This window comes from Sitophilus oryzae, unplaced genomic scaffold (genome assembly GCF_002938485.1).
Source record: "Sitophilus oryzae breed Bouriz unplaced genomic scaffold, Soryzae_2.0 scaffold_1498_pilon_pilon, whole genome shotgun sequence".
Taxonomy (NCBI): Eukaryota; Metazoa; Arthropoda; class Insecta; order Coleoptera; family Curculionidae; genus Sitophilus; species Sitophilus oryzae.
This window is the reverse complement of record NW_022146167.1, coordinates 1,579,876-1,596,251: the sequence shown is the minus strand read 5'-3', so window position 1 is coordinate 1,596,251 and position 16,376 is coordinate 1,579,876. Positions and strand designations below refer to the sequence as shown.

The 16,376-nt window shown below is 32.2% G+C and overlaps 1 protein-coding gene across 3 annotated transcripts in view; it reads right to left on the bottom strand.

Annotated features, from left to right (window-relative positions):
* Positions 1 to 16,376, bottom strand: part of LOC115877712 (glutamate receptor-interacting protein 2) — a 291,983-nt gene that overhangs the window by 190,125 nt on the left and 85,482 nt on the right. For all 3 annotated transcript variants that reach the window (XM_030893991.1, XM_030893989.1, XM_030893990.1), the window contains 2 exons: positions 15,457 to 15,666; positions 7,827 to 7,992 (listed from right to left, as the gene is read on the bottom strand). In XM_030893991.1, coding sequence (XP_030749851.1) covers positions 7,827 to 7,992; positions 15,457 to 15,541 — 251 coding nt within the window. In that variant the 5' untranslated portion in view covers positions 15,542 to 15,666. The remainder of the gene's footprint in view (positions 1 to 7,826; positions 7,993 to 15,456; positions 15,667 to 16,376) is intronic.

Here is a 16,376-nt window from a genome sequence, read left to right as displayed (position 1 = left end):
ATAACAATTATAAAAAAGTTATACTCATTTGTTGACTATTTTTTTTGTTTGGAGAGGGTCAGCACCATCATTACATCTCTATCTCTACGCCATTAGGAGTAAGAAGATGCCACAAAAGGGGACAATACAAGAAGGCCGCAATAATTAGTGTAATTACGGGTCATCAGTTTTAAGCATGAAAACAAGGCCTACGTGTCATCGTTAGGGGTCGTGTAAGAACTAGATAACGGGACTTATACAAGCTTAAGGGTCACAAAGGACAATATAATAGGGCAAAATAATAAATAGTAGTTCTGTGTTGTTGTTTTTAACATTATTTCTGACAAAAACAAACTGTATATGTTTAACTTACGACGTACGTTTGTCTATTTAATATTACTGATATGTAATTTTATACAAATAATATTAAATAGACAAACCAGGTATATAAATAAGCGCTAGGTTACTTTTGGTAATTTCTGTGTCGCTTAATTATGAAGAGTGTATCTCGTAAGAGGTTTGAGTGTCACAAAGAAGGATGTTATAGGGCAAAATAGTAAATAAAAGTCTTGTATTGTTGTTTTTAACGTTATTTTTGACAAAATAAAACTCTGAACGTTCTGTTTGGTCCGTAGTCCAAAAATAATAGAAATACAACACAAGGAATAAAAACGTAGAGCTGCCATACTAACATTGGAAAATATTTTTAGTAAAACTTAAGCTTTTTTTGGTAAAGTTACTGTTTTTCTGTAAACTTACACTTTTTTTCGTAAATTTACACTTTCTATTTTGAATATACACTTTTACTGCAAATTTAGACTTTTTCTGTATATTTATACTTTTTCGGTAAACTTACATTTTGTAAATTTACAATTTTTCTGTAAATTTTAATGAACATACTCTTTCGTTGTTTCTGGACGCTTTTTTGCGTAGAGACAGTGTATTTATTAGCAGTGTAGCCACTCTAAGGTAGATATTTATAGAAAAAGTGTAAATTCACAGAAAAAGTGTAAATTTATATTTTTCTGTAAACTTAAAATTTTTTCGTAAATTACCTATTTTTCTTCAAATTTACACTTAGATACAACACAAGAAATTATAAAAGCGTAGAGCTGCCATGATAACTATTTAAATATTTTTAGCAAAATTTACACTTTATACATGTTTTTCTGCAAATTTACTGTTCTTCTGTAAACTTACACTTTCTCCGTAATTTTACACTTTTTTTTCAAATTTGCTCTTTTACTGTAAATTTAGAATTTCTCTGTAAATTTATACTTTTTTGGTAAACTTACATATTGTAAATTTACAGTTTTTCTGTAAAGCATATTTTCAATATCGACATGGCAGCTCTATACGCTGTCGTAGTTTTTGGATGCTCTTTTACGTAGAGACGGTGGATTTGTTAGAAAAAGTGTAAATATATAGGAAAAGTGTAAATTTACAGAAAAGGTGAATAATTACAGAAAAAGTGTAAATTTACAGAAAAATTGTAAATTTACAGAAAAGTTGTAAATTTACAGAAAAGTTGTAAATTTACAAAAAAGTGTAAATTTACAGAAAACATGTAAATTTACAGAAAAATTGTAAATTTACAGAAAAGTTGTAAATTTACAAAAAAGTGTAAATTTACAGAAAACATGTAAATTTACAGAAAAATTGTAAATTTACAGAAAAGTTGTACATTTACCGATAAGTTGTAAATTTACAAAAAAAGTGTAAACACACTTGCATAAAAGTGTGTATTTTGGGTGGTATTCCACAAAATTTGCAGGCTATTGAGGAAACACAAAATGTACAGATTACAGAAATAAATTGAAAATAATATTTATATTAAAACAGCATTATATTATGTCACTTTTTCAAACATGTCCTTTAAACACTTCAATTTAATAGCTGTTAGTAAGAAGTTTCACGTTAAATATGCGCACATAGTGCACACACTTTTTTTCGTGAAGAATTCTATTCTCGTTGGTAAAAAAAGGAACTAAGAAACCATACGAATGCCACGAATAAAACTATACTTAAACTGACCTCCTTTTATTCTATTTGCTTTATTGTTCTTTTCTAAAAGTCGACAACTACATTAACTGCGAATTCATGGAAGTTTTGTGTGTGTTTGACTAGACTAATAAAGGGTATATTGGAAAAACTTTTCTCGTTCCGAACCGACTTTTTCTTGTTGTGTTTTTCTTTGTGTCGGCGCGGCCGGCGCGGCGTGCCCGACTTTACAACAAGAAGAAAACCCGGAAAACACACCGGGGGAAACCTCGTGAGGAATTTTCCGGGGCAACGGCAACAATTAAAGAAAATTAAAATTTATTGGCTGCTTTTTAATACAAAAAGAAGTATGAGAAAAATTGACAAATAAATAAATTATTTAAATAAAATTTATTAATTTAAAAGAAATTTTGATTTTTTTTAATAAACTGTTTATATGTATTTTGGAAAAAGCATTTTTTACGAATAATTTGGTACCGCGCACTTCAAGTCAAATTGTCATTATGAACCGCATGTTACAATTTCAAATATTTTTTCAGATAAAAAAAACAAAATTTTATTTTTTCTTCACGAAAAAAACCTCATAGTGTTGCTGAGATCGAAATATACTACCCATAAAAATATTTCTACTTATTTAAGACTCACTCATCGGTATACCGGGTGTGTTTATTTTTTCAGATAAAAAATTGAGATTTGGTATGTTGGTATATGACATAAATTAGGATTGATTGACGTATTCAATTATTTTCGTCACTTCCTGTTTCAAGGGAAATTACTACAACTTTGCATTTTTATATGGCACCTTCGGTATTTTCTTACTTTATTCGATAGAAAATGACACTCTGAATACAATGACATATCATTACTCAATTTTGACATTTCCGAATATGGTTTATTCTTTGAATAAGAAGACTAAGGAAGGAGCATATCAAAAATCTTAGGTACACCGCGATGGGCCTCAAATATGGCCGACTTAAATTCCGGTTTATCAGTGTCGTTCTAATTTTATTTAAAAAATGTAAAACTATGATGTAGGGTAGATGTGGGGTAGACAAAATAATTTGTTGTTTTATTTTACGTTGTGAATAAATGTTGGTAGTTATTAAAATTGTTATAAAAATATATAATTCAAATAAAAATAGATAAGTTATAATAAGTATTTATTAACACAAACATCCGATACGCTACTGAAGCAGGTAAGTCAAATTAACGTATCTAAATTCTTTGACATCTAATCTTTGACAAGTAATAAATAAAAGCCAAAATGCAGGAAAAATATATAATTTAGTTAATTTAAGTGAATTTCATAAATGATCGGTTTACTACACGTATGTATATTATATAGTCACTAACTAGAGCGAAAAGTTGTTCCATTATTTCACTCAATTTTTGCCGAGATCTACCGCACGCTACACAACCAACTATTTTAGAATCTTTTTCAATAAATCGCGATAGTGTCACTGTTAATTTAAGTTCTGCCACAATTTCCATCTAGATTTACTACCTTTATACAACTATCAGTAGTAGAATAAATAATAAATAACATTAAATAAGCCCCGTAAAGACTGACAAATCCACAAAATTTCAAATCAAATTCAAATGTGTCAAATGAATCGTCAAACAGAACTGTCAAGGATCCCCACCCTAGAGTGCTTTTTCCGCCCACCATGCATGAATACATGGATAGCATTATGCTCCTTCCTTAGTCTTCTTATTCAAAGGGTTTATTTGAAATTGCCACATGCGATTCATAACGACAATTTGACTCGAAATATTAAGTGTGTGGTACAGCTGGTTCCAATAAAATTGAATACGATTTAAAACATATTTTTATTATTTCGTGCAGTATATTCTATGATACCAATCCCCCATTTCTCTACTCATGTCATGCTGACGTTCTGAAAAATTTATCTACCACTTTGTTAAAAGCAAAGTTCTTCTTCTTTTTTTTTTTTATGATGGCTCTGCTACAAGGCAACCGCCAGCTCAATTTGGGAGTGACCAAGATGTTGACTGGCTCTAATCCATATCAAGGCCACTGATTCTTATCTGAGTAAAATGTATAATGGGTAAATTTTAATACAACTAATTTCTATGAAGGTAACATGTTTTATACAATGTCACAATAAACTTAAAATGTCAAAATACTTGACACATAAATATACACTGCCCAAATGTGCGAAAAAAATGTGTAAAGAGTCGTATTCATTTTTTTTGGAACCAGCTGTACCAAATTATTCGTAAAAAAATGTTTTTCCAATTATGCTAATGAGCCACCTTTGTTTCATTTGAAAAAATTGAGATATGATTGAAAATAAGATTTGGGCATCTTTTAACCGGTCAGGACAAGACACTAAATACATTAGACGATCAAATCTATTTTTCCAAGGCTCCTTGATTAAAAATTAGTGTTTTTAACCATGGCACTCTAGATTGAAATTTAAAATACAATTTTGTTTTAAGCGAAAATGTCAAAAGTTGACATATGATATGTGATTCTATTCAGAGTGTCATTTTCTATCGAATAAAGTAAAAAAAAGACCGAGGGTGCCATTTAAAAATCAAAAATTGTAGGCATTTCCGATAAAACAGGAAGAAATACACATCAATTATAATTTATGTTATATACTTAAAAATTATAGGGGTGAGCCACTTTTGAGACGTACCCGGTATAACGACTATGAACTGGTCCTATGAATTCGTAAGGATTTATTCGTACGAGTTCGCTTATAATCATAGAAATGCATACAATGTAGCCACCACGACACCTCATATCACACTACACGGACATGATTAAAACTAAACTTTAAAATATTGTATATAGCTCGCCAAAAGTTTGTAATAAAATTATATTCCTAGTTGCAAAGTGTTACAACGTACACTGTATCTGTTTAATATTGTATAGCGTTATTTACACCGCAAATTACTCTATGGAACCTATTGGGATTTAGTTCTCTCTATTCAACCCGAAATTTAATATAAACTTGCGGTAGAAAACTCGCATCGCCGACAACTTTTGCTAATTTTATTTCCCAGGGTCGGCTTTAATTTAAAAACTTTTAAAGTTGCCACAACAACAAGTAAAAAACGCCATTGTGTGTACGTCGATGTGTAAAAGTTCGTGTTGTACACGTACGAGCGCCGAAATCGATAAGGCATTTTCTAAGCTTAGTTGATTTTAACATTTAAAGTGAATAATTTTGAAATATTATCCAAGAAAATATGCAAAACTAAGTTACACCCATCCCAAGTAGCAAAAAGAAATTCTAAAAGGATTGAATTATTTTATAACAGTCGAATAGCGCTGTCTTAAGGACTGCTTGATTTTATTAAGCGTTTGGTTTCGACCATTCTGTTTTTTAATAAAAGTTGTCATATTAAACTATTTTCTAGTGGTTTTTACAACGTAACCTATAACGCATTAAACGATAATTTCTTTTAGTATGATATAACACTTAATAAGACAATGCTATATGATAACAAACATATTATTTTATTAGACTCTTGTACCCACCATGTAAGAGTTCTATAATATTCATATAACTAGTAGTCACAAGATCATATAATAGTTACTTAAACTTGTCTTATTAAAGTTGTATTACGTTGTATGATAGAATGTTTTATTGCGTTAAACTACGGTGCTGTATACAACACCAGTTATATAGCCTTATATGATAAAATTGTGATTAACAAAATAAATTCGCTGTAATATCTGCATTATAAAACTGGTAATGTATAATATAACCTCATTTTAAATTAAATGGTATACCTAGTTATTTATTTTGTTATTGTTGTTGTTGCAAAAGTAATATATACGTACGAGTATAATCAATCACAGCTATTATGAATTCTGGATAAAGTTGGAAAAAAGTTAACAAACGCAGTGGTAGTTATAAAGAGCATGTAAGAAAAAAACTCCTCGAAATTACGGCAAATAATCCCGAGAATTCACTGGGTTTTCAAAAGCCAAAATCTCTCGGGTTGTCTGGCTTCTTAAAAGCATTGTTGCCACGTTGATGTAAAAGTTTTACTGTAGTAATGTTTGTATTGTTTTATTGTTATTTTTCCAAGACCTTAGGTTGCCGAATCCATGAAAATCTGATCATGTTTGTTAGTTTAAATACTAATCAAATGAGATTTGGCAACATCTATTAGTCACAAATCTCAATATGTCCAAAATAGTTCTATAGTGCCTGGAAATTCTGCGTAAAGATAGATATTTATCCTATACCGTTTTATTTTACAACAAAGGCTTATTTAAGGGATTCATTTATAATAAAATGGTTGCATTAAAATTCGCCATGTTTAAGGCAGAATTTTTGTATGGCCTATGGCCGCCATTATATGCAGCAAAATTAAAAACATCAAAATAAATTGTAAAATGTTATTTTTGAGAACTATTTTGTTATAAGATTCACACATACAGTAATAAAGTGTTTAATTAAATTAAAAACAAGAATTTTTGAAAATTTTATTTTATTTTATTGTTTAAATTTATATGTAAACCTTAATCGAAATTAAAGCGCTTTAATTTTTTGCCAAATACATACCTATAATCTACCAGTAAAATTTTCGGCGCAACAAAAATTGTCACTACTTTTCAAACCCAATTAATGATATTTTATATTACATATTTGTTGTACCTTCTGGCTCTACCCGCTATTTTCATTGTCGAGTAGTCTCCTTTTTAACAGTCCACATCCTCTAGATTCATTTTACGACACGCTTAAAATATAATTTGCTCCTAATATTCTTCGGTAAAAAATAAAATACTCTTGTACCTCGCTAAACGATCAAATGTTTTTATTGTTCTGTTTCTTAGATGTGACCACGTAATACACAATAAAACTAGTTTTATAATAGTCATATAACGCTGTGTAAAATAGTTGCATAAGAGTTGTATACCCTTTTTATAGAACTTCAATACTACTAAACGGTTGTATAAAAATGGGCCTTTTTTGGTTGTAAAGCTGTCATATTACGGTCATATAGCACGTTATATGAATTGAGGTATCCTATACAAATTATCACATAGCTGTTTATACAGCCTTTATAAAATAAAATTTGCTACTTGGGATCAGAGTAAAAAAAAAGATAAAAACAAAGAACATAATAAAACAACTTAAAATCAAAGAACATAACAAAAATAAACAAATAAAAAACATAAAAAAAATTATGTTTTAAAGAACATAACACAAATAAACATAATATATGTAAAATTTAAAAATAATCATACAGAAAGTTTGGGGCTTTTTGGTTTTACCTTATTAAGTAATTGTTATCAGGTAGTAATTGTTAATTTTAAAGTTTAATTTGATATAATGTAATTTTAACAGAACGTCCACGTTTTCTTGTAGACGTATCTGCTTATAAAAAAACTAAAGTGTTCTCATAATAGTTTGAATTTAAATATTTTAAATAGTTTTTTTTCTTTATTCTTTGTATTTTTTGCTTCCGACGACGGAAAGAGATAGACTTTCCGAAACGTTAAGCATTTTTTTTCGTTGTCAGGCAAATTTGTATAACTGTAAACATAACTTCTAACAAGCAGAATTTTCTTCCTGCGCAGTGGCGAAATACCCATAGGGGATTTTTTTGGAGAGATGAATCCGCCACATATAGGTATAGACATTTTTTATGACTTTTTCTATCGCGCCAGTAATGTCGTACAATCAAACGTACAGCCTCGCAACAAAAAAATATTATTTTTACTCCTAATAAAACAATATACTTTTATTTAATATATTGAATAATTTATTATGATGTCAAATCTTATAATTCTTGTTCTTGATATCAACTAAGCTCTCATAATGATTTAAAAGAGACATATTCCTGGATGCTCCTACCTGTAAGCGGGCCCGTGAGGCCTGACGTGGGTGATGATCAAGGGCCGGCTTAAGTGGGGATGCTCGGGAACGTAGCCACCCCTCAGGGTGATCCCCAGGGACCCGTCCACCCGTTCTATAGTTACATCGGTCACCTTGGAAGTGACGCAGAGGGAGTTTTGGGACGCTGAAACAGATAAAAGGGGACTGTCAGTGTTATTTGTTATTGAAAGTTTTTGTTTGGAAGAGAAAAAAAGCTATTTATGTAACAAGTTGCGAAATGAATGTGTTTTAAGCACGGGACGCAAAATTGTCTGGACAATGCGTCAAGAGCTTAAAACACTCTTTTCGCAATGAATTTCATACAAGATCTTTTGTGAAAGCGGATAATTTGAGATTTTCATGCTATTATTATTATTTATTCTTAAACATTTTTTAAAATGTTCTGGTAATCGGTTTCTAAGGCATTGTTTATGCATTGTTTAATGGACAAAGTTCTGTCAGGTTCAAAATAAATAATATACATGTACTGATTTCTTTCGAACATCGACAAATATGAAACTATGAACTCTTCCTATACACAAACGGTACATTGTGAGACAGAAAATTGTAGAGAGAAACAAGCCCTATAACATAGGATACAACATTTTAATGAACAGTGCTTTCCATAAAATCAATAAAATGAAAAATATACGAAATAATATGGATGTACTGATTTCTTTCGAAAATCGACAACTATGAAACTATGAACTCTTCCTGGACACAAACGGTACATTGTGAGACAGGAAATTGTGGAGAGAAACAAGCTCTATAACATAGGATATAATATTTTAATGAACAGTGCTTTTCATAAAATCAAAAAAAAAGAATTAAATCACGATATGTGATTCCTGTTAGAAACCTTTCAAAAAAACGAGATCGGTTTTTCGGCCTAACTGGACTCCTCCCCAGACCATCCTCCTGGACTCCTCCCCAGATGCACTTCCTGAACATGATCCAACCGAATAAAATTTCCCGGTTCTCTCCATACCCTAAGCGTTCTCGAATCCGGATGAATTCCAAAGCGTGACTCATTCGTGAAGAGAACATTGGTCCATTGTTCATTCGACCACTGAACATGATCTTGAGCCCACAAATATCGTACCTCTCGATTTCCTCTCGTTATGGGTTAAGCTCTCCAGGGGCGCCTGCTTCTTAAGTTGACCTCTCTTAATCTATTGCGAATAGTGTCAGGACTAACGGTTACATTATGTGTTTCCTGGAGAACTATTCTAAGCTCTGGAGCTGTAAGAGTCGGTCGGCGTCGAGCATTTAATTGTAAAAAATGATCTTGCTGAGGGGTAAATGCGATGTCGCCCTGTGTGCCTTTCAGCAACATCACCACTTTCACGGTAGCTTACATATTACCACTTCTTACATATTACACTTTGCGTTGTATTTAATGCGCTAGCTACGTCGATTTGGCGCATTCCAGCTTCGAGCATACCCATGGCCCTTAGCATTTCGTCTCTGTTAAGATGTCTACGCTCCATAATGTCGTTTAATACTAAACAGAGTTATTTGAATGAATTTTGGCCAGTTATCATAAAAACATAGCCAGTACAGGTTAAATTCGAACAATTGATGCTAGGTGCTTTTTATACATTTGACAAAAAATGCACAAACACTTCTGGAAATATCCCAGATTTAGAAATAACTAGTGTGACTACTTCGTTTCAATCGAAGTAGAAAGAATCGGCCTACAAATATGTGGATGTTTTTCAAAACATTTATTTTTGACTTTAATAAAATGATATCCCTAGATTTTTCCGGTGTGTGTATTAATTGCTTTACGAGAATATTTACCCTTTTTACAAAAATATTACCAAAAAAGCAATATTATAACGAGTAAAAACCTCAAGATCAAAAAAGCGCACAAAAGATCACAAATACCATAACCACACAAAAAAAAGTTATTGGAACGAAGAAAAAAAAACAAAAGACGACGCCCTGTAATTAAAAAGTGCCTAATTAATATAAAAAGAGAGCAGTGGCTTGCGGTCGGTGGGGTAAAGAGGGAAGAAAGTAATTTGTTCCTTTTTTTATTATAAAACCCCGCACGGTTTTCGTTAACCGGTGGCGGTTTTTAATTTTAATTTTTTTCCTTGTTTTTTTCCTGGCACGCTTCGTTAAATATTGGGACAAAGAAATATCGTGGAGGGGAATGGAAATGGATAATGGAAAATGGGAAAAAAGGGCCTGGACACGTGCGGAATGGACTTAAAAATAAAACAGGTACTTTGTCCGAAGGTTGTTGTTCTTTTTCATTTGGAGAAAGGGAGATTTACATTAGCACAACATAATTTTTTAGGTCAGTTAGGTACAGGGCGAGTCAACGATAGAGTAATTTAGTCCATTATCTCAATCGTTTCAAGGTTTACAAAAAAATGTTAAATATAAAAGTTATAGAAAAAGTTAAGATACATATTTTAAAATTATTATAGAGTGCTTTAAAAAGTGTGAGGTTAGGTTATTAAATATATGTTTTTTTTTTAATGCAGCACCCTATTTTTATTTTATTTTTAAATTCTGCGTAAAATTCTCTAACTTTTTTATATACCGGGTGCGTCTCAAAAGTGGTTCACCCCTATAACTTTTTTATTTTTTCTGATAAAAAATCGAGATTTGGTATATTATTATATGACATAAATTAGGATTGATTGACGCATTCAATTGATTTTGGTCACTTCCCGTTTCACCGGAAATGACTACAACTTTTGATTTTTAAATGACGGTATATTTTCACTTTATTCGATAGAAAATGACATTCTGAACAGAATGACATAATCATATGTCAACTTTTGATATTTTCACTTAAAAATCGCATTTCAAATTTCAATGTAGAGTGCCATGGATGTGTTAAAAACACCAATTTTTAATCAAGGAGCCTTGGAAAAATACATTTGGTCGTCTAATGTATTTAGTGTATTGTCCTGGCCGGTTAAAACATGTTCAAGTCGTATTTTTAATCATATCTCAATTTTTTTAAATGAAATAAGGGTGGCTCATTAGCATATTTGGAAAAGGTATTTTGTTACGAATAATTCAGTACTACACACTTGGTATTTCGAGATTCTGAAGATTTAAACACTTACTTTGTTAATGTGGCTAAAAAATTTAGTGAACACCATAACTCCTTCCCATGATTCACTTTCATATCTCCCTAAAGCAAATGAGAATTTACACAGTTTCTTCTTCACGCCCGTAGCATTAGATGAGCTCCGTAGTACAATTAATAATATTAAAAACAAATCCTCATCTGGGACTGATGGGCTTACTCTCAAAATGTTCTCTGAACTTCCTGAATGCACATTAAATTATCTTACTACTTTAATTAACGAGTCATTCCAAAAAGGAGTTTTTCCAAACTGCCTTATGACAGCAATAATTATTCCTCTGTATAAAGGAGGTGATAAAGATGAAGCTTCGAACTATCGCCCAGTTGCACTCCTGCCCACATTATCTAAGATCATTGAAAGATTGGTTAAAAAAAGGTTTCTATCTTTTCTCCTTAAATATAAAATACTTACTACCCATCAATTTGGATTTCTAAGTAACAGTTGCACAAATGATGCTATGTTCGACCTTTTTAATAATGTATACTCTAGCCTAAATAACCATCACTCTACAGCTACAATTTTCTGTGATTTCTCTAAGGCTTTCGATTGTGTAAATCATAATATCTTAATTAACAAATTGCAATACTATGGTTTCAGGGGAGTGCCGCTCGAATGGCTTAAGTCATATATTGGCAACAGAAGGCAGCTTGTGAGGATTGATACGTCTATGTCTTCTTGTAAGCCTATAGAATGTGGTGTCCCTCAGGGTTCAGTACTTGGCCCTATTTTGTTGCTGGTGTTTATCAACGACATTGCAAATCTAGACATTAGCGGTAAAATCTGCCTCTTTGCGGACGATACTAGTTTCCCTTGGAGCGGCCCAGATGTTACGACACTATATGATACTATATCCTGTGACTTACGCACCATTAAATCTTCGTGCGATTCTAATCTCCTATGCCTCAACCTATCAAAAACTAAAGTTTTGTCATATAAAAGTACTATACAACCTTTTGTACTTAATAACACCACTATTGACGTCGTGGACTCTGTGAAATTCTTAGGACTTGTTGTAGACAACTCGTTAAAATCGGACTTTCACATCGAAGCTCTATCAAAGAAACTAAGCGCTGCCTGTTTTGCGCTAAGATCAGTTTCTAAGGAACTTAACTTCTCAACCTCTAGAATAGCCTACTATGCCCTTTTTGAGTCACATTTTCGTTATGCCCTTCCATTCTGGGGTACTTGCTGCGCAACAAAATTTGATTGTATTTTCAGACTTCAAAAGAGAGCAGTTCGTTATTTATTGGGACTGAACAGTAGAAATCACTGCCAGAATTTCTTTAAATTTTCAAAATACTGACTCTTCCTTCTTTATTCATTTTTAAATCCGTTTGTTTAATCCGCAAGCACATATCTGCTATTCCCCGAAAGGCCATCTCATAACTATCCACTTAGGAATGCGGAGCACGATCTTTATCTGCCAACCCCGAGCTCAGAACTAGTTAAAGGTTCAATACTGTACAATGCCAAAAAAATGTACAATCATCTGCCTTTGAATATCAAGTCGCTTTCATTCTTTCCCGCATTTCGCAAAGCTCTAAAATCATACCTACTGGAGAGAGCCCTATATTTTTGTTGATGTTTAATTATGAACAATTTTGAATTTAAAAATTTTGATCATCTTACACACTGGTCAAAGGTCAAGTATTTAATATTTTATAACTCTAAAATTATATCTATTTACTGCGTACTGTTCTAAAATTGTCCGTGTATATTCTTTTTGTAATTTTAAAGACTTAAATTTTTTTGAATTGTATTATTTCTATTGTGTATTTTTTGTTGTTTGTATTTTTTTTGTGATTTTGTTGTTTGTGAGTGCTTTGTCGATGAAGCTGTTTTGGCTTTTTGTACAATAAAGCGTTGTTTGTTTGTTTGAGTCAAATTGTCGTTATGAACCGCATGTTACAATTTCAAATAGACCATATGCGAAAATGTCAAAAATTGACATATGATATGTTATTCTATTTAGAGTTTCATTATCGAAAGTTGTAGTCATTACCTGTGAAACAGGAAGTGACCAAAAACAATTGATGAATACGTCAATCAATCCTAATTTATGTCATATACTTTTTTTTCTTAAAATTTGAGAACCCACTCGATCATTTCTGGGTTTCCTTGTAATCTACAACACCTATGTTGTCATATCATCAAGATACCTATTATGATTTTTAACTAAAAACATTACCAACATTTTTTTCAAATAATTCATAATTGCGAAAAAAGAAACATTATAGGATATGTTTCTGTTGTCGAAATGTACTACACCTAAAAATATTTGCCCTTGTTTACGACTTACCCTGTATAATGTAAAGAATGATACGCGTGGTAGGCTCAGTCTACATGAGCCTTAACAGCAAAAAGAAGACGTTAACACTGCTTTGAATTTTTGAAAAGGAGAATACACTAAACCAAAACGTTTAATAATATATTAAAACAAAACACTTAAAATATAAATAAATATTTTATAAATGACCAATCTTATTTAATTAAACAGATTCTTTCAGTTCAAAGTGTTTGTAAGTAGCAATATTCCCCGCAGAACGTTGCAGTTATAACAGCCACTTTCCCCGTTGCTAGATATTCCTCCGAACCTGAACTCTCCGCAATCGCTGAACCGAATTTCACCAAAATATAAATAGTTTCCCGACTAATAATTTCCCAAGTATTTCCCTGCCGCTTTCAGCCATTAAATGCCGCTAATTATTTATCTGCCAGACCGCCCAGATCCAGGTAGAACCTTAAATCGTTTGGCTTCAATTCCGTCCAAAAGACTGACTTTGCTCACATAGAGAACGAACGCCAGCGATCCATAATTAGAGCAATATCGCTGGAAATTTCATAATTTCCTCGACCTTTGATCTAGCTTCGTTAACGAATGCAGGTTAGGATGGAAATCAAGGGAGCTAGGCGTAGTTGTATCGATATCTACAGGGGTAATTATGTGAGTTGGTTGTTAAGTCGTAAACAAGGAATTATACGATGATATTATAGAGAGAAACCTCAATTTGATGAATAGATTCTATTACTACAGCTTATATAGTTAACTAGCGTGTACCAGCGACTTCGTTCGCGTCGAATTAATCATTTGTAATGGTGATGATAAAGCAAAGCAAGAATTTCCATTAACATACAAACTGGATAAAATTTTCTCACATTTATGTCAGCATGAGAAAAAACAATATGGCGATAGTATTATAACTTGGTAATATTTGAGGGGTAGGTTGGAATTTGACTTTCGAAAAATCCGTTTGCCAAAAATAAGCTTTTTACGTCAAGCAGTTTAAGCAGAATCGTGGTTAAGAAATTACCCAACTTTTTGGAACACCTTGAATGATTTTTTTAAAAAAAATCAAAATATGTAAAAAAAAACAAATAAATTATGCTTGTCCAACCGTTTTCCCGAAAGACTAACCGTTTTTTAAATAACAAACTTTTGCCAAAAATCAGCTTTAAACATCAAGCAGTTTAAACAGAATCGTGATTACTCAATGGTCATATTTTATGAAACACCCTGTATAAATTTATAAAAAAATTAAAATATGTAACACAACAAAATAAAATATACGTGTTTAAGAGTTTTTCCGAAAAACTCACCGGTTTTTAAATAAAAAATATTTTAATATTTGAGGGATAGTTTCACCCCCTTAGAATTCGAGTTTGGAAAAATCCATTCTTATCGAACCTTTACACCATAAAGTCAACCTGTTTTTCAAAAATCAGCTTTTCACGTCAAGCGCTTTAAGCAGGATCGTGATTAATCAATGACCAGATTTTTCGAAACACCCTGTATACATTTTTAAAAAATCTTAAAATATGTAAAAAAACAAAATAAAATATACGTGTTTTGGCGTTTTTTCGGAAACTTGACCGTTTTTTAAATAAAAAGTATTGTAATATTTGAGGGGTGGTTTCACCCTCTTGGAACTGGAATTTCGAAAAATCCCTTCTTATCGAACCTCTACACCCTAGAATCAATCTGTATGCCAAAATTGAGCTTCTTACGTTGAATGGTTTGAGCAGGATCGTGATTAATCAGTATGTCAGTCACTTAAGGATTTTATATATTAGTATAGATACCCTCAGCTGCATAATTTTCCATACTGATTAGGGTGTCCGTATTTTACAAAGTTGATAATTTCTTTCACGACGCCCTCTAAATTTTTAGTTTATTGTCTAAAAAAATAACAGTAAACCCTTAATATTCACAATAAACCTTGCCCCAAAGACGATTAATTTCCTATTTAAATTACATGGGAATTTGCCACTTTTTGCAAATTATTCTCTCGATCTTGTTCTCTCGTAGCCATAACAATCACACATTCTTGTACAGAATTGAACGCTCTACAAAAAATGCCTTTTTTAATTTTTCGATAAACCTACTCCTTCAAAAGTTATTCACGGTTAAAGTTAACCACTCGGTAAGTTCCTAAATTTTTCAGCTTTTTTGACAAAATTATTATTTTTGAAAATTTCCGAAAGACAAGGCTTACCATAACTGGGTAGAGAGTATTCCACTTCCATCACGGCGTTGCCGTCGATGTTGTCCAGCAAGCTGGCAACGTCGTCGTGGCGCATGCGCGCTGTAGTGATCCCGTTAACGCTCAGCAGCCTATCGCACGGCGCCAACTGGTCTGAACTGATGGCAACACTGCCTTGTCTCAGAGCTGCTATGCTGGGACATGGGTCGGCGTCGGATGTACCTGGAACAAGCGAAAAAGAAATTGTATATCGTATATTGCAGAATTATGGCAAAAACTTGAAATTAAATATTAGATTTTCCGCTGAATAGAAATACACCGGGTGTTTTTCACACCCTACACTGAAAAAAATATAAGCAGTTTTACAAAAAAAAAAAAAATATGGACCATTAGAGTATTTTTATAATAATAATAATAATAAATTGCTTTATTTAAGGAAAAATAACAAAAATACATAATACTCCTTCTTCAGACAAAGTCTAGCTATAGCTACTCTACTTAACCTCCCAAGCAGCATTTTGACGTCGGGACAACGTTGTGTCACGCGACCAAACGTCGGGGCGCAACGTCTGCACAACGTCGTGCCAACCCTAGTCTGCACTAGTTTGGAGAATAATTTTTGGGTCAAAACGACGTTAGATACCGACATTTGGCTAGAAGCCTAATTTAGTACAAACTGCAACGTTGTTTAAAATCCTAATTCACAGAAATACAAAACTAATATGGCGTCTAAGTCGCGTTTTATCCTAAGTTGGGATAATTATAGTAAAAATATTATTTTTATGATTTAGTTAGAGAAATATGTCAGATGGCAGTAAAGGAAAACAAAACAAAAGTATTTAAGTATGGAGGATGTTTGAAGATCATAATTATTGAAACACTTTAGCCGACTCTGTAACTCGTTACCCAAGGCAAAAAAGTTAAACGCAAAC